Here is a 24,805-nt window from a genome sequence, read left to right as displayed (position 1 = left end):
AACCCCCCAAACAGGTATTTATGGTACAGTTTTGAAAGAGAATATATGCAGTGTCCTTGAAATCAAGTTGGGACATCTAGCAATCCTAGTTCTACGGCACTGAGATAAAATATAGAAGGCTTAGTAAATCTTACTTTAGGGAATTCCCTGTAACGGAGAAAGGCCACTCATTCCCTCAGACCTCTGACGATCAGTCATCAGGGTGGTATCATGGCCATCAGTCTGTTTCTCCTCCTCCAGCAGTAGTTGACATGGAGACATTTTTGAAGCAAGATAGATCTAAGCGACTTGTCCACTGCTTCTTGCCTTGTTGCTGTTAAAACCAGAGGAACGCCCTTCCTCAACATCACCACCTTTCATCACTATTTTTAGGCATTCTGAAATTTTTTTCACCAGCTCTGGTGGAACTACTTCTGACCACTAAACAATGTCACATTTGCTTTGATATCAATGCCATTTGCCTCATTTTAAAAACCTGCTTCATCTTTTCTCAGATCCATTCCAAAAGCAAAAGCCTAACTTGATTTTTTTAAACTTTTGGGAAATGCTTCTGTGATTGGTTTTAAGAATGTCAGGAAAATGATAAAAGTTATTTTGGTGCAAGTTAACAGTTGTCTTTCGTTAAGTACAGATTTTCACAACCTTGGAAGATAATTAAATGGAGTATTAATGCCAACTGTAAAAATATGAGTACCTTTTATTTGAAGGACAACCACATTTCACTGAAAGCAAGAAAGACTGGCATATTTACTTAAACAAATTCCAAAGGCATTTTCACACACACATGCACACACCATGGATAAACAGTGAAAGTGTGTATTTAAATCCTAATTCAGTACTCTTGGGGGCACTTTCTTTAATCTCGCGTCTCTCATCTCAGTTTTAAGAAGTAGAAGTTAACACTGAGTTAACTGAATCTAGATTTTTCATTTTGATTTTTCTTGGTTTGAGGAAGCACTCTTTCAAGCAAGCTTGATATATTTTGTAAGAGTGAGGAAAATAGTTTCACATGGACTCAGAAGTTAACACATGTATCAGTATTCCTCTACTTTCCAGTAGAGATTTGTCCACTCCCCTGGCCACACCACCCTCATTCCTGTCCAAGAATATGACTTCAAATTGTGGGGATTTTAGTGGATTTTGATAACTGGTCAAGGACTTAGACCAATGCTGGCATATGCTCAGTGCTTAGCAATGGTGTCGAGTGAATGAAAGGAGGGACGGATCAGTTGTTCAGCACCTACTATATTGCTCACAGCCCGTGAGCTCTGGGCTTGGAAAGAGACCTGGAGGTAATGAGGAAGGAAGTATAAGTGAGGTAGCTAGACAAAGAGGTGGCTCCACAACTGGCAAATATTTAAATACCCCTTTCAGTGTAAATATTTAAGCACGTTTAGTGTTTGCTCTGTTGTTGTTTAGCTGCGAAGTCCTGTCCGACACTTTTGTGATCCCATGGACTGTAACCCACCAGACTCCTCTGTCCTTGGGATTCTCCAGGCAAGAATACTAGAGTGGGTAGCCATTCCCTTCTCCAGGGGATCTTCCCAACCCAGGGGTGGAACCCATGTCTCCTGCATTGGCAGGTGGGTTCTTTACCACTGAGCCACCAGGGAAGTGCTAACGTCTGTTCTATGAAGACCAAATATACTCACATCTCTGATGATGATAGTAGCTTTCTTCTCAAAGCCAAAATATGTACGATAGTGGGGTTAGGCAGAGGAAGTGAGACAGAAGACAGAGCTGGAAAGGAAGAAGAAGCAGAGTATTTGGTAGATATTTTTTCCTTTATTATTTTTTTCCCTTAGAATTAAATAAGGTAGGTTACAAGATACCTGAACAAAACGGTTGCTCAGGAAATAAATAAATCATGCATTTTTATGTACCTTTGTTTTTTTATGTACCTCGTGGAGCAGCATTGAGTCAGCACATGGGTGCGTATGATCTTTGCTAGCCAAAAGGCAGCCTTTCTGAAACTTTGGGCATCACGTGTTTTTGGAGGGAGGCAATCAAAGAAACAGCCCCAAACATCAAACCCTAAGAATAATAAATCCCCAAAGAAAGTACACAGGATTCTGTCATTGTTCTGTTCATGTTAGGTCAGGAAATGAGCATGCAGTTTTATTTATTAACTTTTTTAAACTAGCATTTCACCTGAAGAAATGTAAAAGTGATGAAATTGATCAGAAAAAAAGTGAACAAAGTATGACACAACATTTTTTTAAAAAAAATTATAGCCAAGATTGCTGGGTTATATGATAATGGAAGGAAACTCAGTGATCTGGGTGTTGGATAAGCAATAAGGAATTGGAATAAGCAATATTAAAGTTCACTTCAATACTTGAGTGTGTTACTTTGAAGACCTGAGACCACCATGCTTAATAGAATGCTGTTGCCCACATAAGAATAGATGATCATTTTGTTGATTTGGAAATGCTGTACTGTGATAGACCCTAGTTTTATCATTAAAGCCTGTGGCAGAAATGTGTTAAATGAAACTGTAAGAAATGCCTGAATTGCAGGTAAAAAGCACAGGAGCACAGCAATTTCACATGGCTTGATCCTGCAAACTGTGCTTGAGTGGGAGAAATTTGAAAGGGAGCTCTGTAGGAACTTCAAGGCGAGCACAGGCAACTTTTAATGGAACAGTATAGCATTGATCCCTGGGTGCTGAAGACTATGGGGGCGGGGTCGACGGGGCGCCTCTGAATTTCTTTGCAGACTCAGTCACCAAGCCTACTGACTGGTGGTGCCCTGTGCTGGCTCCTACTTAAAGCCTCTGTCATTTTCTTCCGAAGGCATTCCTAATGAAGAATACCTGCACAGCAGAAGATTCCTGCATGTTTGAGGGTACGTGTGCGTTCCTCTTGAGCTGTCTGTGCACACATGCCTTCTTTTCAGAGCTTATCAGTGAGGTCGGTCATTTCCCGGATCAGCATTTTGCAGCTCTGACCAAACCTCTCTTTGTGGCGCTGTCTACAGACAGGAGCAGCCCCTAGTCACCCTGCCTTCAAGCAGAATGAGGACAGAGTGGCTCTTTTTGTGTGTGGTTAGACTTAGGCTCCCATGAAGAAAACCCTCATAACTAGAAAAATTCCTTAGTGTTTTGAAAAGGGACATATTTTTTTTGCCTGTTAAAAGCTAAGGTATGAATGGGAAAGATTTTTTTTTCCTGATAGAGTCCTTATACCTTTATTGAAAGATCATTTCAGGTATTAAGCTTACCTGAATGCAGTGATGTCATTTCACAATTATAGAACTAACCCTAAGAAAATAAGCTTATTATTTGGGATTTATTTTTCATTTTTTTACCCCTAACTCTCAAATGATGATGCCTCATTGATTATTCAGACACTGAGATGATAAAGAATGAGTTTATTTGATTCAGTTAAGCATTTCTTCAGACGTTTGATGTTGTACTAAGATGCTGTTTTCGAACTCATGATTACCAAAGGGGAAAGGTGGGTGGGAGGAATGAATTAGAAGGTAGGATTAATATATACACATTACTGTATATAAAATAAATGATCACAAGGGACCTACTGTATAGCACAGGGAACTCTACTCAATAGTTCTATAATAACCTATATGAGAAAAGAGTCTGAAGAAGAATGGATATATAAATATGTATATCTGAATCAATTACCTTGCTCTACACCTGAAACTAACACAACATTGTAAATCAAAATAAAATAAAAATTGTAAATCATATAAAATAAAAATTAAATGTAAAAAAGATGCTATTTTTAATATTTCAAGGGTGATAACTCTGCTCAAAATCGGATATTGAGTAGATTTGAAGTCAATATGGCATGGTGCCCCATCAGGAAAAGTGCTAGAACATTGTCATTAATTGGTAGATTTTGCAGTGAGCTTCTCTAAATCTGTCACATGTAAATTGTTGAAATAATGCAGGCTGCCTCTCTATCCCATGTGAGAATCCTGAGTATGAAGCAGGTAGCATGCAAGGTGCCATTTGCAAAACCTCTATGAACTTATGTATGAGTCTTACATTGCAGCGGTCATAGCTGAATCAAGTTGGCAAATCAGAGAGCAATACCAGTGGTGATAAAAACGATTATTTCTAGAGTTGAAGGCAACTCAGAGAAAAAGCAGCTGGAGTTTTGGACTCATTACTTAAACTTATAAAAAGAAGCCATATCCTGTTGCTCAGAGAGGCCACGATGAAGCATTTTTTTCATCAACTTCTTGCAAATGTGATAAACAAAAGACATACTGAACTCCGTAATTTCTAAATAACTCAGGCTCGGGACCCATAGCTCGGCCCAGTGCCCGGCAGGGCTCAGTGTCACAGGCTGCTGCAACGGCATCGAAGTCCGCATCTTAGCTAACTCAGGGAAAAAAACTTAAATCGGGTTTAATACCTATAGTATGTTTGTTTTTTCACAATTTTTGTCTTTGTTTACTTTTCCAATTTAATATCTATTTTATATCGGAGGCTAGCTGAATTACAGTGTTGCATCCGTTTCAGGTGTACAGCAAAGTGATTCAGTTGTATGTATACATATATTCATTCTCTTTCAGATCCTTTTCCCGTATAGATTGTTACAGAATACTGAATAGAGTTCCCTGTGCTATACAGTAGGTCCCTGTTGGTTATCTATTTTTATATACAGTAGAGCATATAGTTAATTCCAACCTCCTTATTTATCCCTCCCCTTTGGTAACCATAAGTTTGTTTTGTAAGTCTCCTAGTCTGTTTCTGTTTATAGTATGTTTCAAAAGCAAAGTCACTGTAATTAAAAACAGTCAAGCAAGCATTTTGTGATAATCTTCTTAAAATAATAACTTTATACACTCAAGCAAGTATTTGGAGGTAATCTCCTTCAAAAATACTTTATAAAGTACTGACCCACCGATTGTGTAATTAGCTCATGATTCCTTCTAAGGGGATTCTAAATACATTTGCTGCTGCTGCTGCTAAGTCGCTTCAGTCGTGTCCAACTCTGTGTGACCCCATAGATGGCAGCCCACCAGGCTCCCCCATCCCGGGGGTTCTCCAGGCAAGAACACTGGAGTGGGTTGCCATTTCCTTCTCCAATGCATGAAAGTGAAAAGTGAAAGTGAAGTCGCTCAGTCATGTCTGATCCTCAGCGACCCCATGGACTGCAGCCTACCAGGCTCCTCCATCCATGGGATTTTCCAGGCAGGAGTACTGGAGTGGGGTGCCATCACCTTCTCCACCAAATACATTTACTAACTTATAATATGCATTTACTAATGTATGACACACATGCCAGTGATTACAGAGGCAAAATAAAATGTGGATGCATTTTTTAGCACATATACTTGGTCATTGTATTAGCAACCACTGATTGGCATATATATGCTCAATAAGTGTCTCTGGAGATGATTTGGTGTTAGAGCTTTCGAGACTTTTTATGTGCTCAAGTTACAAGGTAATAGTTTTATGAAAAAAACAATTTCCCTAAATGTGGAAGCTTCTTAGCAGAGAAGATGAAGATTCTCTTTCATAAGGCTTATATGTGTATCTTACATATGCAGGAAAAACCATCACTAAGGCCAACAGTGACCGCATCCCAGCTGTCCACCTTTAGTCTTGTTCCCTTGATGGCATCAAACACTGTTGGTCCGCCATTCTTGATCTCCTCCCTTTGATTCCAAGAAGCTACATCCTCTGCCTTCTTGCCTCTTTGGTCTTCCTTCCTCAGGTTGGTTAGCAAATTCTTTCTCCACCTAACCAGAAATGTGTTTTCTGTAGATTTCCATCTGTGACCTTCTTTTCTCCTAATTTCACCTTTTACCTGGGTGACTTCATTCATTGTTCCGTGAATAAAATCTAGAGTTCCCAATCTCAAAGAGTCACTACCTCTTTAGTATGTCCCAACTTTTGTCGTCTTCAACATGTTTTTCCTGCTTCCTCTTTTCAGTGGTCCTTAGTTTTCTTCCAATTTATCAGCTCTTTTTGCTGCCATTGTCTGTATTGTACGTATTAAAGTTGTCATCAGTCAATTTGTGTCTGTCATGTGGTAGATCTTTGTACCCATCTCTCTTTATTTTCTGTGTCACTGTTGTAATTGTCTACCAGGTGTTTCCATTCATGATCCTAGAATCATCTCTAGCTACTGAATCTGGTCTTAGAGACTCATGATGTGGGCCTTTCTCCATATTTGTCAGGGTATAACTCATCGAGTTCTGGATTCCGGTGCATTTGTCCTCGTCTGGACTTTTTTTCTTGGTCTAGCTCATTTTCACCTTGCCGTTTCTTCATCAAGTTTTCCTTCAACCCAACTGAAAGTCATTGGACTCTCTGTGGATTATGATTTCTTTTCAAGCCATGAAAAGTGAAAGTTGCTCAGTCATGTACGACTGTTTGCTACCCCATAGACAGTCCATGAAATTCTCTAGGCCACAATACTGGAGTGGGTGGCCTTTCCCTTCTCCAGGAGATCTTCCCAATCCAGGGATCAAACCAAGGTCTCCCACATTGCAGGCACATTCTTTACCAGCTGAGCCACAAGGGAAACCCAAAAATACTGGAGTGGGTAGCCTGTCCCTTCTCCGGTGGATCTTCCCAACCCACGGATCAAACCAGGGTCTCCTGCTTTGCAGGTAGATTCTTTACCAACTGAGCTATCAGGGAAGCCCTTTTTAAGCTATGCTTCTGCTGCTGCTAAGTCGCTTCAGTCCTGTCCAACTCTGTGCGACCCCATAGACGGCAGCCCACCAGGGTCCTCTGTCCCTGGGATTTTCCAGACAAAAATACTGGAGTGGGTTGCCATTTCCTTCTCCAATGTAGGAAAGTGAAAAGTCAAAGTGAAGTCGCTCAGTCATGTCCGACTCCTAGCGACTCCATGGACTGCAGCCTACCAGGCTCCTCCGTCCATGGGATTTTCCAGGCAAGAGTACTGGAGTGGGGTGCCATTGCCTTCTCCAATTTAAGCTATGGATGACTGCTATTACACAGTGACTTTAATATTTACCAGTCTCCAGGTCTTACCTAGAGTGTAAATTCATTGAGAATAAAAGCCATTTGCTATCTTTGTGTTCTCAGAAGTACTTTCACATAGCTTTTGTTTAGTAAAAAAATCATTTGAATAAAATGATTCATTAACTGCACAGTGGCCAGTAATTATATTTGATCATTTGTTTTGTTAGAAAATACATTTTCAGCTAGATTTAAATGTTTTCCCTATTTCCCAAAAAGTAGACTTTGCATATTTTGATCAAATGTGAATTTGTTTAGCCATAGTTGAAGGATAAAAAGTCACTTGAATGCCCTTCTAGCATAGATTCTTATCTTTAAAATGAAATTTTGCCCATATTAGGGTGGGCTTAAGCTTCCTGTAATCCAAAATATTCTTGCCTTTTTTCTTCCTTTTAGATCTCTACCAAAATACTTCCCTGCGGTGCTGAAGCTACCCTCTGTTGATTATTATTTTAAATCTTTTACAGGAAAATTGCATTCACTTAAATGAAATTTAGTGTGTAGAAAATACTTACCTTATTAACAGAGCCACTGTAATGAATATTACTAATGGTGTAAACTGTCGTGAAAACAAAGAAAAGTAAATTGAAAAAACTAATCAGCCATTGTTGTGCTTTACATGTTCTTTTCCAAACTATTCACATCCTTGAGGTTTCCGTATCAGGTAGCTGTATGGTAACTATCTGTAAATTTTATTTATGTACCTGAGATTGGAAGACGTGAACCAATTATTTAATTCCTGTCTATGGTACACTTTATGGTACATTAAAAAGCAGAGACATTACTTTGTCAACAAAGGTCCGTCTAGTCAAGGCTATGGTTTTTCCAGTGGTCATGTATGGATGTGAGAATTGGACTGTGAAGAAAGCTGAGTACCAAAGAATTGATGCTTTTGAACTGTGGTGTTGGAGAAGACTCTTAAGAGTCCCTTGGACTGCAAGGAGATCCAACCAGTCCATCCTAAAGGAGATCAGTCCTGGGTGTTCATTGGAAGGACTGATGTTGAAGCTGCAACTCCAATATTTTGGCCACCTGATGTGAAGAGCTGACTCATTGGAAAAGACCCTGATGCTGGAGGGATTGGGGGCAGGAGGAGAAGGGGACAACAGAGGATGAGATGGCTGGATGGCATCACCAACTCAATGGACATGAGTTTGGGTGAACTCCAGGAGTTGGTGATGGACAGGGAGCCCTGGCATGCTGTGGTTCATGGGGTTGCAAAGAGTCAGACATGGCTGAGTGACTGAACTAATATGGTATACTATGAATTGCATCTTAAGAGAAGGAATCTTATTTAGTGATGAATCATCTCCTGAGACATTAATGATCTTATTGTCAAAAATAATACCATTAAAGAAAATAGACCACAAGAATCACTCCCAAACATTCCTCCTAAATAATGGGAAAACTACAATGAGATCAGATCAAATCAGATCAGTCGTTCAGTCCTGTCCGACTCTTTGCAACCCCATGAATCACAGCACACCAGGCCTCCCTCCCTGTCCATCACCAACTCCGGGAGTTCACTGAGACTCAAGTCCATTGATTCAGTGATGCTATCCAGCCATCTCATCCTCTGTCATCCCCTTCTCCTCTTGCCCCCAATCCCTCCCAGCATCAGAGTCTTTTCCAATGAGTCAACTCTTTGCATGAGGTGGCCAAAGTACTGGAGTTTCAGCTTTGGCATCATTCCTTCCAAAGAAACCCCAGGGCTGATCTCCTTTAGAATGGACTGGTTGGATCTCCTTGCAGTCCAAGGCACTCTCAAGAGTCTTCTCCAACTCAGGTTAAAAATTGTGACTCAAAATATATGTTTATTAAAACAAAAGGAAATAGCAAAAAAGTGTTTTTTTTTTTTTCCTAATTTGTGTGTAGATGAAAATAAGCATTTTAGTAAACTAGTTATTAAGAGGTGATTTGTTTTTGAAATGTATTTTTTGTATACTGAGTGTTCTCCAGATTCTTAAATTTATTTTTCCTTATATAAAAAAGTATGTGTTTATCCTAATGACCTTATGGGGCTGTTCCCAGTTACATGTACAGAAAGAGAGGAACCAGAATTTTTAAAATGGATGCTTGAGTCTGTATTCACACAGGACATTGCCTATACAGTAAATAATCAATATGGTTATTGTTGTACCATTCTCTTATACTGTATTTTTAAAAACCTTTTTTTTCCTGCTGCTAACCAATGTTATGCATGCTTGTATAAATTTACAGCACTACAGAAAAATATGATATAGAAAAGTAGAATTATCTGTAGTTCTGTTACTATGCCAGTCAATAATCAGTTCAGTTCAGTCGCTCAGTCGTGTCTGACTGTTGCGACCCCATGGCTTGCAGCATGCCAGGCTTCCCTGTCCATCACTAACTCCCAGAGCTTACTCAAATTCATTCCATTGAGTCGGTGATGCCGTCCAACCATCTCATCCTCTGTCGTCCCCGTCTCCTCCTGCCCTCAATCTTTCCCAGCATCAGGGTCTTTTCCAATGAGTCACCTCTTCACATCAGGTGGCCAAAGTATTGGAGTTGCAGCTTCAACATCAGTCCTTCCAGTGAACACCCAGGACTGATTTCCTTCAGGATGGACTGGTTGGATCTCCTTGCAGTCCAAGGCACTCTCAAGTGTCATCTCCAACACCACAGTTCAAAAGCATCAATTCTTTGGCGCTCAGCTTTCTTTATAGTCCAACTGTCACATCAATGCATGACTACTGGAAAAACCATGGCTTTGACTAGATGGACCTTTATTGGCAAAGTAATAACATCTCTATAATACCGATTCATACTGGCTAGAATTTAAATACCACTAAATGTGTGACAGTGTTGTAAGTGCTGTTGAGTATATTGATTAATTTAGCCATAGAGAAGAATGAAATAATGCCATTTGCAGCAACATAGATAGATAGAGCTAGAGATTATCACACTAAATGAAGTAAGTCAGAGAAAAACAAATACCATACGATATCATGTATATGTGGAATCTAAAATATGACACAGATGAACCGATTTATGACACAGAAATAGACTCATAGACCTAAAAACAAATGTGTGATTACCAGGGGAAAGGGGAGTGAGGGAAGGATAAATTAGAAGATTGGGATTCGCAGATACAAACCAGTATATACAAACTAAACAACAAGGTCCTAATGTATAGCGCAAAGAACTAGATTCACTATCGTGTAATAAAAACCATGATGGAAAAGAAAATACTTTGACAAAAATACTTTGTTTACAATAAAAATCGGATTCCTAAAAAAATATGTGTATATACACACAAATATATATGTTTGTTTTGAGTCATTTAATCTATAAGAACCCTATCAGGTATGACTTGTTATCACTGCTTTTCAGATGACAGAACTGGCCCAGAATGGTTAAGTAACCTCATGTGCTTGTTCCCAGTTTTTTCTATGGGTAGATTATCATTTGATATTATTGCTATTGTATTATTTACAAAAATAGGAACAGAACATACTGATGCTGTTTTAGCACGGTCAGGTCCAAAACAAACTGCCCTGAACCACCAAAACTGCTCCTCACTCCACTATGTAAATGCAAATAGCACCAGCATACAATTTTTCTGCAAGTCTGGTCAGTACTATCTACTTAAAGAATGAAAAGGCCCTTTCTCACTGTCTTCACTCCTTTAAGCGGAATCCAAGCTGTTATCATCTCCTGCCTGGATAATTGCCGGAGTCGTCGTGGCTGGTCTCCCCACTTCCAAGATCACCCACTCCTGTAGTCCATTCTCCAGGCAGCAGCCAAAGTCTGATTTTTAAATGTCACTCAGATCATGTTACCCTTCTGCTTAAAACATCTCAATATTCACATCCCTCGTGATGGTACTGAAAATAGCACCCTGAGTCATCGTCACAGCCCTGGAGACCCGTGTGGTCCCTCTCTGTCTTCTTGGGCCCCACCCCCCACCTCCTCCCATCTCCCTGCCTCCTTGCAGCCACATTTCCATCTCTGGACCATGTCATGCTCATTCCTACCTCCGGGACTTTGCACTTTCTCTTCCCTTCGTTGTCATTTTTGCACGGTCGCCTCCTGTGTCCTTTCAGTCTCCCCAAAGCAGCCTTCACAGGCGACCTTTCTAAAGAATCCTAACCCTCCAGTGCCCCATCCAATCTTGATCTCTGTCATTTTCTTCGAAGCACTTACCACTATCTGAGTTTATTTCCTTATTTCTGTATTGTCTTTTTTTCCTTCTGTGGTAAAAACTCCATGAGAATAGGAATTTTCTCATTCAGCCGAGTGCCTAAAAAAGGCGGGGCATATCAGGCTTTCAATGAATAGCTCAATTAACGAACAATTTAGACACCAGCAATAGAAGGATGTTTCCTGTAGTAGTATTTGCAGATGCCTCTGAATTCTCACTTTGCTCTAGATTGCTGAATGAATGCTTGAATTGATTGCACATGGAAAGAAACTTTTCAGCAGCTACGGATGTTGGTAAAAGCATCTATCTGATTAAATGAAAGTACAAAAGACAGGTTTGCTTATTTCTTACTGAGTGGGCTTCAGAAACGACACAGAGTATTCTTGTTGTGTGAAGAATCCTGGTCACTGAATAGCGGACCAATCACTGCAGTGTTGTTAGGTAATTGTTATGAAGATGGGGAAACAACACAGCGATTCCTGCGAAAGCAGAACATGGTATATTAGCATTCACAGCCAGATCCTCCAGTTATATTTTGATCAGTTAAAGTTCCTTTTTCTTGCACAGCTTCTTATTGCTTCTCCCTAAACACCCAGCCGTTTTAAGAAGAAAGCTAGCCCAGTTAGTGTTTTTAATGATGGGTTAGTATAGCCCCTTCCAGTTGTCACAAAAATCAGTATGAACCTTTGATTAACCTCTTCAACTCTTCACTGAATCATTAGAACTATTCTATTTGATACTGAAAATACTTGCATCTTACTTGTATTTCCCAAAGAGAGACATTTGTCTTTACAAGTGGAAATACAATGCTCACTCATTTCTGCTTTAATGATATTTTAACATTTATGTGTTAAGTCCTATGAACTACCTTTGTCTGATTATAAAATTCTTTCTGAGAACAATATTTCTTTGATTACCAAGACCAAAAATGACCGGGTTGGGAAATTTTCCCCAACTCTTTAATATTAAAATGGTTTTTAGCAGGTGGAGTACCATTTGAGTGCATACATGTATACAGAAATTCCAAGCAAAATCAGCATAGCACTCATATAGCTGCAAGTAAGGTTTTAAGTGCCATAGGACTAGCTATTCTAGAAAGAGTAAGTTTTTACATGTAGATGATTTTCTGCTGAACCAGATCAAAGAATGGCTATGTATAGGAAACTTTCTGTAATTTAAACTTGAAGTCCATTTTTTGGATAAAACTTCATTATGACAGGCTGTTCCATTTATCTTTTGTACTCATCTTTATCTTAAAAGGATATCTTAAAAAAGATCTTAGAGATCACCTATTCAACCTTTTTTATGGGGAGAATTATAGCCCAAAGAGGAAAGGGGGCTTTGTTAAGGTTTTAGCAGTTAGTGGCTAAGCTAAACCGAGAACAGGAGGCTTTCTTGCTAAGTCCCTGTTCCTGCCTTTACCCCTGTATGTTTGGGACTCACATCCAATGAAGATATTTAGCTGTAGTAAGATGTTAATGTCTTGTGCATACTATAAAGAAATTCTGACATTCAGAGTCACTCAGTGAGCTTTGTGTTCTGATAAAACTCAACATCTAAGAAAATTTCAAGACCTGCTTCCCTCTCTTGCTCTTTCTCTCCTCCCTGCCCCCACTTACAAAATGTGGCAATGCATTTCCTAACACTGGATGGATACCGTCCCAACCATGTACCATCTTTCAGTTTCAGAGATATCGCATCATAGGATGTCAGTGGAGACGGGAGTTTTCCTGACCCGTCCACCCATTATGGCCTGTCTTCTATGTTAATAATGCACTTGGTTGTGGGATGGCTTGCTGAGCTTGTGAGGAGAGTCTGTCTCCCTGGATGCCTTTCTCCCTGCTCTCTGCAAAGCTAAATGAACCATAGGGGAATTGAACCTATAACCTTGGCCTCATTAATTTACCTGCAGTAAAAATCACCTTTTGGAAATGAATGTTCTGCTGTGATGAGATTAAGGGTGTGATTTCATTCATTCAATAAATAGTCCCAGCATGACACTAATGGCAGCAGAGAGCACAGAGAGGCAGAGGACAAGGTCTTTGCCCTCGAGGGCTTGAGATGAGTGCTCCAATCAAGAGTGTCAGGGCAGAAGTGATGACCACAGAGGCAGCGGGATTAGCAAAATGCAAAAGTAAATCATGAGAATAGAGAGGGTTGTGTCCTGCCGGGAGAACATCAGGGACCCTTGAAGGATGGACGGGTTTTCCAGGAGTTGGACTGGGGGTGGGTATACAGATGGTGGTGCCCAAGCCCGTGGACGGGGAGATTGCAGTGTGGTGACCACAAGCGCAAGAGGACCTGCAGGAGAAGGCGGAGAAGGAAGAGGCACACAGACATTATCATGATGGTGGTATTGGGCACGGGGATGATGGAATATTTCTAACCTGGAAAGTAATAGAATCAGAGCTCTGTCACAGGAAGTGTCTTTGTCAGCCACCGTAGAATGAATTGGAAGGGAGGCTGGGGTTGAGGGAGAACCCTGAGGAAGTGATGAGGGTCTGAAGCAGGCTTCCCAACAGGGTGAGGGGAAGTGATGGAAGTGGGTCAAGGCCGGACGAGCAGGGCTTGGGAACTGAGTAGATGTGATATTGAGTGTTTGTACCTGGGTGCCTAGCAGATGGCAGTATCCTTCCTGAAGCCAGGAGAAGACAGAGGCAGGGCAGCTTTGTAAAGGAAGTGAACACATAAAATCGGAACATCGGGCAGAGGTTGGAGTAGGATGTAAAGATTCAGAAAGTTGTTCAGCAGGAGAGCTGTCTGAGCTGGGATAAGTGGATGAGATCATCGAGATAAACTGTAGAAATGAGAATAAAGATGTCCAAAGGTAGAACACTGAAGAAAATCTACACTGGCGATCAAGACAGTGAGAAAAGAGCCTCAGAAATAGAGAGTGAGCTCAGTAGACCCTTACAGACACCGAAGAAGCAGAGCAATGCCAAGAGGTACGTGGAGGCGCTCTTGTAATTGAGAGATGTCAGCAAACAAGAAGGGAAAATAACCCAGGTTTGCTTTAATTCTGTCATTGGCCAAATTATTGTTTTAATTAGGATTTCATAATGCATCTCTTTGATGCTTCTCTTTGCCTTTATCTTAATTCAGTTCCACTATATACTTTTCTTGAGAGAGTTAAGAAGCAAGCACATTCTTGTATGTAAGGAGTGCAGTAGGAGTTAAGAATTGATGATGGTTGTGAAAAGGCCAGTCATCTTAGACCACTCATTTATCCCCAGTGTTAACAGGAGCCTTATCTATACCAAGGACTGTGCCATGCCCTGCGGACACAGTGGCAAAGAACCACAGACACAGGTCCAGGCCCCTGTTGAATTTACCTTCTTGTGTGAATGAAGCAAAATCAAGAGGAAAATAAAGAGACTAAAGAAGGAAAATAGACAACACGTTCAGTGGTGACGTGTGCTAGGGAGAAAATAAAGCAGAAGAGAAAAGGGGTTCAGAAGAACGAGTATTTTCAGTAGAGAGGTCAGGGAAGGACTGACTGAGGAAATAACATTTGGATGAAACCCTGAAGAAGCAGGGACATACATATCTAGGTGAACAGAGGACAGCACGTGCCAAGGCCCTGAGGTGGGTGCATGCCCGGTGTGTTTGAGGTCTGGCAAGGAGACCAGTGTTGCTGAAGGACAGCAGGCATGTGAGAAAGGTTAGTAAACTTATAGGAACCATACTGGGGCCCTGTGGTCATAGGTTGACCCTGACTTTTCCTCTGAGTGTAAGGGAAAGCCCTTGGATGGTTTTGAGCAAAGAAATAAATAAGAATCATTCTGGCTACAGGAGAAGGAAGGGGACAAGGACAGAAGGGAAGATCAGTGAGCAGGCTTCTGCACATCCCGGGAAGAGGTGTTGGTGGCATGGATTAGAGTGGTCCCAGAGGAACTATGGGAAGTGATCCAAATATGTATGCTTTCAGAGGGTAGAGGAAAGAGAAGTTAACAGACTGAGAAAGAAAACAGAGGTAAAGAGTCAGGAATGAGTCCAAGTTGCTGTAGTGGTCTGCTAGGGCTGCGTAACGAAGCACCACAAACGGGTAGCTGAAATAAGAGGAATGTATCCTTTCCTGGTTCTGTAGGCTCGGCCATGCTTAACGTGTCGGCTGAGTTGGTTCCTTCTGAAGGCTGTTGGGGAGAATCCGTTTCATTCCTCTCTCCTAGCTTCTGGTGGTTCGTTGGCCTTCCTTGGCTTGTAAGAGGATCACTGCCTTCATCTTCACATAGCATTCTGCCCGTGTGTGACTGTGCTCCAATGTCTTCTAACAAGAACATCAATCAAACTGGACTAGGGACCCACCCTTCTCCAGAAGGACCTCATCTCAACTAACTATGTCTGCTGTGGCCATATTCCCAAATAAGATTCCACTAAATCCAAATAAGATTTAGTTTTAGGTGAAAGACTAAAAATAAGGTTACCATGCAATCTAACAATCCCACTCCTGGGCATAAATCCAGACAAAACTGTAATTCACAAGGTATTTTGTACCCTCATGTTCATAGCAGCACGATTTACGAAAGCCAAGACATGAAAACAGCAACCTGAATGCCAATTGAGAAATGAATGGATAAAGAAGACATGGTACATATATGCAATGGAATACTACTCAGCCATAAAAGAACAAATTAATGCTATTTGTGGTAACATGGATGCAAGTAGGGATTATCATCCTAAATGAAGTAAGTGAGAAAGACAAATACCATATGATCTCACTTATATGTGTAACCTAAAATACGGCAAAAATGAACCTATCTACAAAGCAGAAACCAACTCACAAACATGGAGAATAGACTTGTTTTGAGGGGCTAGGGAAAGGATGAATTGTTACTTTGGAGTTCGCGGATGTCAATATCACGTGTAGAATGGGAAAACAACAAGGTCCTTCTGAATAGCACAGGGAATGGTATTCAATATCCTGAGAATAACCATAATGGAAAAGAATATATATACGTGTATAACTGAGTCTCTTTGGTGTTCAGCAGAAATTAACACAACATTGTAAACTGACTGTACTTCAGTTTTTGAAAAAAGATTGCCCTCTGATGCCCTAGGGGCCAGGACTTCAATTTACCGATTTGGGGTGGGCAGGGAACACAATTCAGTCCGTAGCAGTTGCCAAGAAAATGTGTTTGGAGAGGAGAGGAGAGTTCCAAAGACTAACGTTAAGAGGCTTTTAAGTTTGAGGACCCAGACCAAAGCTCACAAAAATGTTCAGTGCAAATCCCGTGTATGCTTGTAGTTGTAGAAAAGCACTTACATGTTAGTAATGACTTTTAAGCTATATCCTAATTGTTTATGGCTTCCTGGTACTTCCTGTGCAGCATAGGAAAGTCAGACAGAGTATGGATTGAGTTTTACTGGCTCATATGCCAAAGAATTTATTGGTGCTGAAATGGAATGTTTTGAATGTCATAAAGAAGTCAAAGGACACTAATAAAAATAATAAAGAGCACTTTTCTCAGAAGGAGAAACAACTTTGGAGAACATCATTTCAGCCCTTGATTTAAGAAGTCGTTTTCTAAAAAGTCAGTCATGCTATAGTGCTTGAGCAGTGGCTCCTTCATCTGTTTCTGATGAGAAAGTAGTTAAAACATATAAAATCATTTTAAAAAATCATCAAGGCAATAGTACCACATTTTAGCTAATTCGAAAAATAGAGAAATCATCATGGTAACTTAACCATTCTAGCCTTTCGATATGTTTTCTTTGAGTCCTTTTTTTTCATGTTCCTGCTGTTTAACATAGAGACAAAAGCTTGGATAGCAAGGCGGTAGTAGAGACATACAACAAATCTACCCGACATTTCCTCAGCACGTCCAGCTCAAATTTCTCTTGCCTTCCAGCTCATATTGCACATTCTGCCTCCTCTGCCCCATCTTTGTCTGGCTAAGGTCTAATCATCCTTCAAAACTCAGAGGGCTTTGGGGAAGCCTTGTGACTGGAGTATTCCCACCCTTACTGGTACGGAAAGCTGTGCCGCCATACTACCCCACACCTAAGCACATACCATGATACTTCACGCCCTCACCAGCTTTGATGACAGGAGCTGGGCAGTTATTTCCTCAGGACCTTTTGCAGGACCTGCGGGTAGATATTCAATAAATGCATGTAGACTAGGAAAGAAAACATCGTTTGCCTGGTCCACATCTGCCACTGAACCATGAGACCTTACTAGAATTTAAAACTGTTTTGTTCAGATTGTGCCATAACCCAATACAGGAATATGTAATATATCTTGAGAAGAGTCTCCTTAAAAAGTATTCCATGTATACTGTTGCTTCAGGGGTTAAATTTATCCCTCAAAATGGAATCCTTCAGTTTGTAGCCATGAAAGTCCCCTTAGATAGTTACATATGTGGCTTGTTTTTAGTGTTGACTATGTCCCTTCCCAGGTGGTCCTAGTGGTAAAGAATCCGCCTGCCAATGCAGGAGACGCAAGAGATGTGGGTTCGATCCCTGGGTCAGGAAGATCCTCTGGAGGAGCACATGGCAACCACTCCAGTATTCTTGCCTGGAGAATCCCATGCATGGAGGAATCTGGGGAGGGGGCTACAGTCCATAGGGTCATAAAGAATTGGGCACAACTGAAGCAACTTAGCACACACACATGTCTCTTTAAATTGGTAAACACAATGAACTGAATTGAACATGCCTAGGTAAGTTAACATGGAAACAATGCAGGAGCTTAGAGGGTGAAATTGCTGGCAATACAGACAAGAATTAATTTTAATTTGTGCATTGTTTTGGAGAGGGGAGAGTTTTTCACCTGGCATAATTGAGATACAATCTGAGTCCAAGTGAAGAGAGTTGATAGGTATTGCAATAGCCCTTTGATGCCAAAAATACTTTCATGATGACTTGGCTCAAGATTTCTGTCCTCCCTGTTCACCTAGAATGCAAATAATATTTTTGGTACGCAGTCTCAAAATTAGGAAAAGGAAGAAAAAGTTTACATGAGATTGTTTATGGTTTCCTAGTACTGAAAAGAGGCTTTGCTATAGGGGATTTGATACATTACTCCTCTTATGAAGGTTTGGCCTTCATTTCCTACGTGATATGGGACCTTATTGAATTTATTGAACTGAGATGAATGACAGATATTGAGCTAAGCTGTACAGCAAATGTGCCACTGTGGTGTAGTTACTTAAATCTTGATTTCTTTCCCCAGCTCTACTTTACGAAGTGTTTCTACTGGATCCTCAAGACCTTCCAAAATATGTTTGGTGTGTGGGGATGAGGCTTCAGGATGTCATTATGGGGTAGTAACCTGTGGCAGCTGCAAAGTGTTCTTCAAAAGAGCAGTGGAAGGTAAATGTTCATGTGGGTGTCCTTTACACATTTTTTCTTCATGTATAGTTTCCTCGTACAGTTAACTCCATAGCATTATTGAGAAATAATCAAAAAGTGTTTTTAGATATAATCTGTCAGTGAAAAAGAATAATAATGCCTTGCCTAAAAATCACTTGGAGATTTTTCACTGAACCATATTTAATGGCCAAAATTTGAAATCGTGGATTGGGAACAGTCAGTCAAAAACACTGGTTTTTTTGGTTGTTGATTTATCTCAGTTTGTTTTTTTCACTGAGACTTAGAAAAATAATTATATGTCACCAGAATTTAATTTGCATGATCTAAAAGGGCGTTTTTTAAACAGTATGTCTGCCTGGTCTGTGTTTCTATATAAATATATGTGTTTGTGGCAAGTTAAAACATATCAGGATCATGTGTGTAATTTAAGCTGTATTCCTCACAGAATTATGTCATTTAATAGCTGCTTGAGATTCCGTGTCTCCATTTGAGTCCTAGTTTTGTTCTTACTGAAAGTTTTCAAACCACTATATTAAATGAAAAATTGTACTGAGATTCAAGTATACGCAGGATAGCTTTTGCTTCCGTCCAAGTAACCGTACTTCCTAAAAAGAAATGGTCTTTTGGTTTGTTTCTGCCTTACTCCAGCCTCACTTCCAAGCAATTAATTAACATCATATTCAGGCCAGATGGTTTAATTAATGATGAGCATTAAGACTGGTCAAAGTGTAGAAGTTTTTGCTATCAGGAGAAGTATTGTGTTATAAGTATTATCGACACTTATTCTCACTAAAGAGTTCAGCCTCAAGATATCTGCAGGTGTATTGCTCAGAATATTTTTCTGAGAGATGAATTGGTGCTTTAGAGACTTTTAAGCATACATGATTTGAATGTTTCATCTTTATTTTGCTGATTCTTTAGAGACTTTTAAGCATAAATGATTTGAATGTTTCATCTTTATTTTGCTGATGACCACAGGAAATGTCCTTAGTTCTCAGATGAAGAATGCTGACTGAGTAGTTATGTCTGTGCTTCTGAGATTGATTCTGCATTATTTAATTGATAGCACATGATTCATGTTATTTACACAATTAATTATTTAATAGTCCCCAAACCCAGCATTGAATTGATAATAGGAGTTCTGTATCTATTTCTCAGGAGATGAACTCTTGTTACAGGTGACAGAAAATTCCACAGAAACTGGGTTAAGAACAAATGGAAATTCATTGGCTCACATAAGTGGAAAGTACTCATGGGTGTGGCTTTGGGCAAGCCATGGTCTTAATCCGGGTCACTCACACGCAATCTCATTCTCTCCATCGCTTGACTTTGCTCTGGCTCTCTTTTCATGTATTTTCTCTCATGGTGATGAGACAGCCACCAGACCTCCTTTAAAAAGAGGTTTGAAGTTCCCAGGAGTTATTATAAAACCCCCCAATTGAATCTCCATAGTCTGACTTGACTCACACGGCCCCCTCCAAACCAGTCACCATGGCAGGGGAGGGCAGCAATCTGATAGGCTGGTTCTGGCCAACCTGAACCACTTAGACCAACCGTGGGGATGAGCGTTTCCTGGAGAAGAAGGTGGCGTCTATTATGAGAAGGCTGATTTCTAGAAAACAGGGGAAAGAAGTATGTATAAAACTGAAATCAATATAATTTTTTAAGACTGTCTACCTGCCACCCTCTTCTTTCTTAACTCTGTGATTGACTCAGTAATAGAAAAATAAATAAGGTTTGACGCTGACATCTTTCTTAGGCCACTATATACCTTCCGATATAAGGGTTCCCCCCCCCCAGGCTCATTAACGTGTGAACAAAGGTGGTAAGTAAAAATAAAGCAGTGAGAGAAGGACGTTCAGAGAGAGTGTCCTGTATTACCCTACCTACAGGTCAGCTTTCATATCAGAGCCCACGTTTTGGCTATTTACAAAACCTGCCCTTCTCTGCGAAAAGGTTTTCTAGATGTTTTTGCTTAGTTGTTGTTTTAAGTAGTTTCTCTAGAAGTAGCTAAGGAAGGAATTGATTTTTTAACTGAGGGACATATAAATATGGAAAAGCCTAAACGTGGATATGCTTTTGTTTCATTGGAGTACCAATCAGTAATAATGGATAATGAACTTTGATGAGTGCCTTTTAAAACTTTTATTAATATAGCATATTTACTCTTTATTTAGTAATTAGAATTTATCACTCAAATATAAACTTCATGAGAGTAATGACTTGTTTTTGTTTTGTAATTTGTACTTGCTTACTCTCTTATCATGGGTGCATGTGAAAGAAATAGGACCACCTTTGAATCAGAATTTTTTGGTTTAATAAATTATTTTAAAAATATTTTATCTAATTCAGGGGATTAATTTCACAAAGCTATGGTATATGAGAAGGCAATGGCAACCCACTCCAGTACTCTTGCCTGGAAAATCCCATGGATGAAGGAGCCTGGTAGGCTGCAGTCCATGGAGTCTCAAAGAGTCAGACACGACTGAGCGACTTCACTTTCACTTTTCACTTTCATGCATTGGAGAAGGAAATGGCAACCCACTCCAGTGTTCTTGCCTGGAGAATCCCAGGGACGGAGGAGCCTGGTGGGCTGCCATCTATGGGGTCGCACAGAGTCGGACACGACTGAAGCGACTTAGCAGCAGCAGCATGGTATATGAATGTTATTCTTATTCATCTTTTTACAGATGAAGACATTTGGGATCAGACCCAGTTAACTAACCTGTTCAGAATCATAAGATCAAACTTAAACCCATATTAGAGTCTTATGACTCCAAAGCTAGATCCAACCAAAGGCCTCATAACTAAATCTCATAATCTGTTGTTTCCATTTTCCGTAATTATCAAGTTTGTGAAAACCCTACTCTATATGTCATGCTTTATGCCTGCTCAGTAACCGTGGTGGCAGTGATGTAAACACTGAGAAACTGTCCCAGTGTGTGTCCACACACACATATGTACACACAAGTGTGTATATATGTGCTTTTATATTTGAATATTTACTAAGGTTGTTTTCTGGTTTTAACCTTAAGCTCCTCCTCAGAATATAAAAACAGGGTTCTAAGCACTTGAGCGTAGAGGGAGCTGAGAGAAGGGGAGTGTGCTAAAAGTCGAAAGGAACTGCCAGTACCAGGGCCACGTGAGAGAGAACGGGGGAAAACCCAACAGTGTGAGTTTTGAGCTTGTTGGCTTAAGACTTTATGCCCTAGAACATGCCTCTCAGAAGCTGGGTCTGATAGTGTAGTGGTGACTACATAGGGGACTGCACACCATTTAAGTGTAAATTATGTTCTCTGTGTTCTGTCTAGTGGGATATATAGGTGTGCTTTTTTTTTTAATTCATAAACATTTAGTATAACCCCCCCCAAAAATAAAAAATAAATAAAAACCGTAAGCTTCATCTGGAATACCTTTTTTTTTGGCCAATAATGTCACTTCAGAGTCATATAACTTTACCTTTCAATGGAAATGTATCATTTTAATTTGAATTTGAATTGCTTATTTGCCTTGAATGTTTGTTAGGACCTTTCCTATCTGACAAAAGAGAAAGAATAAGCACACATGCGTGCACGCACACGCACACACACACACACACACACACTCTCTCTCTCTCTCTCTCTCTCTCTCTTTCTCTCTCTCTCTCTCATGATTACCCACCCCAACACATGTATTTTAAACAGGGTTCTCCCTAGTGGTGGAAAGTGGAGCTGGCTTTAGGGTCAAAAGACTCGGTTTAATTTGCGGATTTGCCACTCACTAGATGTGAGATTATTGCAAATTATATAGCTTACCTGCGGAGAAGGCAATGGCAACCCACTCCAGTACTCTTGCCTGGAAAATCCCATGGACGGAGGGGCCTGGTGGGCTGCAGTCCATGGGGTCGCTAGGAGTCAGACATGACTGAGCGACTTCACTTTATTTTTTCACTTTCATTTAGAGAAGGAAATGGCAACCCACTCCAGTATTCTTGCCTGGAGAATCCCAGGGACGGGGGAGCTTGGTGGGCTGCAGTCTCTGGGGTCGCACAGAGTCGGACATGACTGAAGCGACTTAGCAGCAGCAGCAGCAGCAGCTTACCTGGGCCTCAGTTTCTTTATATACACATGGAAAAGGTAACATTGCCCTACTTAATGCTTTGAAAAATTACATGAAAACAACATCTTTTTGCAGATTTTATAAATCATAAAGTGGCATCAAGCTATTAGATCTTGACTCTTCTTTAAAAACAAAATGCTGAAGTTCTTTGGCCATGTCTGTACACAGGGACCATGAAAATGATTCAGTAACTTTGCACGGTTAGGTCTGCATTTTTTCGTCATTGCAGCTTCATTTTTCCCATAGTACTTTATTTTGCCTATAGAACTGGGCTTTGCAATTGTAAGATCTTTCTAGACTAGCAGTTCTCAAAGAATGTAGGGACCAAGGGTCAAGCGTTGGGGAATGGAGGGTCTTTCAAATTTCCCTCGAGGGACTTTCCCACATTTTCCAACGTGGACTGAACTACCAAGATTCACTCCCATAACGAACCTTCAGAGCTGACTGGGTCAGTGCCACCTGTGAGGGCTGCACAGTAGAGAAAATATTGAGAGATACCAAGTGAAATTTCAGCGTCCCTGTTCGATGTCTTTAGGACAGGAAAGGACCTTATCTCTGGAACCTAGCAACACTGCAGATGTTTATTAGCCGCTAAAAGAATGTTTGAATGTACACATGAATGGACCTATATGACATAGAGCATTCCAGGTTAAATGACTCCTCTCCTCCCTGCAAATCAGTAAATTAGCAGTAAACCTGGCCCAAGAATTTACACAGGCCTTTTGACATCTAATCTGCAACTTCTAATTCTACTCTGGAGTTTTTACTGTCTTTGTCTCTTTTCAGCTGTAAATTGCCATTGGTTTCATCACATGTGTATTTTACTTTGCGATCCCTCAATGAATAGAGCTGACTACATTCAGCAGGCTATTTTATAACCTAATTTTGTTTCTGGATGCTCAGTATACAGGTAGTGTCTGAAAGACACAGCCACCACAAATCACTGCAGTGTTGTAAGAGAAGAAGAGAGCTCATTATTATGTAAAGTCAGCTGGATTTATATTTTTGTAAGCAGACCTGTTAGGCTAAAGAGTCCATATCTTGGTACGGCCAGTCAAATCATATGATGCCTGTTTCAACACTCAGACCTTTCCCTTTAAGTTAAGAGACTTATAAATCTATTTCCTGAAATGACACGGCTTTGAAAGACCTAGTTGCAGATTAATCTCTGGAGTCCTTGGATTTGCAGTATTTAAGGTACGCAAATCTGGACATACACTCCTCATCCTCCTCCTGTGTACTTCACAGCATATAGATGAGAATCTTTCATATCATCAACAATATCCTTTGGGGTGAAAATGTTTTTAAGGACCTGTAATGGTTGCCTGAGAGTTATTTGCTTCACTTTTCTAAACTTGAACGAGTAAACTGAACAGGTCCAGAGGAAAGTGTGTCTCGCTGTTTCATGGACCCAAGTTATGCCTGTCAGGCTGTGTACTTTTGAGCAAAAGTGAGAGTGAGCAAATGTGAGGTCTTGGGGGCTGGACAATTGATTGACAGTGAGATTATCCTGCAAAATAGAGCACTTAAATTGAGTTTGACACAGGATTAGGATGGTATTACACAGTAATTAATACAGCTATTGCCTTATAATTGGCAACATAAAATTAAGGAAATAACACATACTTTATTAGATGTCTTTGGTCATGGTGTGATATACTCCTCCGTGTGCCACATACGGGAATCTAGTGCACACCAGCGGCCATGGAGCCTCCTGTGAAACTGCTGTCAGAGGTCGCAAACCAGAGACCGTTCTGACTTAGAGTTTTCTCATGAAACACTTTAAAGATTAAGTCTTTTGTTTCCTTTTACCAGAAATTAGGAACCAGGTATCTTGATTCTAGCTACTTAAGCACTTAAATAAATACCTACCCGGTTGAACGTATCTAGGACTTTTATAGACACTTCTTTCCTCCTGACCTAAGCCCAAGGCTTTAGTTTTTTTTGTTGGTTTGTTTTTAATTTTTATTGGAGTAGAGTCAATTTACAATGTTGTGTTGGTTTCAGGTGCAAAGTGAATGTTGCACATACACATATATCCACTCTTTTTTAGATGATTTTCCCATATAGGCCAAGGCTTTAGTGTTAATTGCAAATGTTTGCCCAGATTTTTTTTTTTTAAATATCCTTTCAGTTGGTTGCCATGGGAACAGCCATGACATTTAGGCCAACCTGGAAGGTCAGGGAAGCTTCTTAAAGAGTTGACCCCCAAACTGAATCTTGAAGGATTGAGATTGGCAGTGCTGAGGGGGAGAAAGGAC

At 40.4% G+C, this 24,805-nt stretch overlaps 1 protein-coding gene across 6 annotated transcripts in view; it reads left to right on the top strand.

The window, feature by feature from the left end:
- NR3C2 (nuclear receptor subfamily 3 group C member 2) overlaps positions 1–24,805 on the top strand; it is a 452,700-nt gene that overhangs the window by 200,228 nt on the left and 227,667 nt on the right. For 4 of the 6 annotated variants that reach the window (XM_070386627.1, XM_070386626.1, XM_070386630.1 and 1 more), the window contains one exon: positions 18,307–18,458. In XM_070386627.1, coding sequence (XP_070242728.1) covers positions 18,307–18,458 — 152 coding nt within the window. The remainder of the gene's footprint in view (positions 1–18,306; positions 18,459–24,805) is intronic. The other 2 variants (XM_070386628.1, XM_070386632.1) reach the window with 1 other exon arrangement.

Source organism: Bos mutus, chromosome 17 (assembly GCF_027580195.1).
Source record: "Bos mutus isolate GX-2022 chromosome 17, NWIPB_WYAK_1.1, whole genome shotgun sequence".
Classification (NCBI taxonomy): Eukaryota; Metazoa; Chordata; class Mammalia; order Artiodactyla; family Bovidae; genus Bos; species Bos mutus.
The sequence above is the reverse complement of the archived record's forward strand: the minus strand, read 5'-3'. Positions and strand labels throughout refer to the sequence as shown.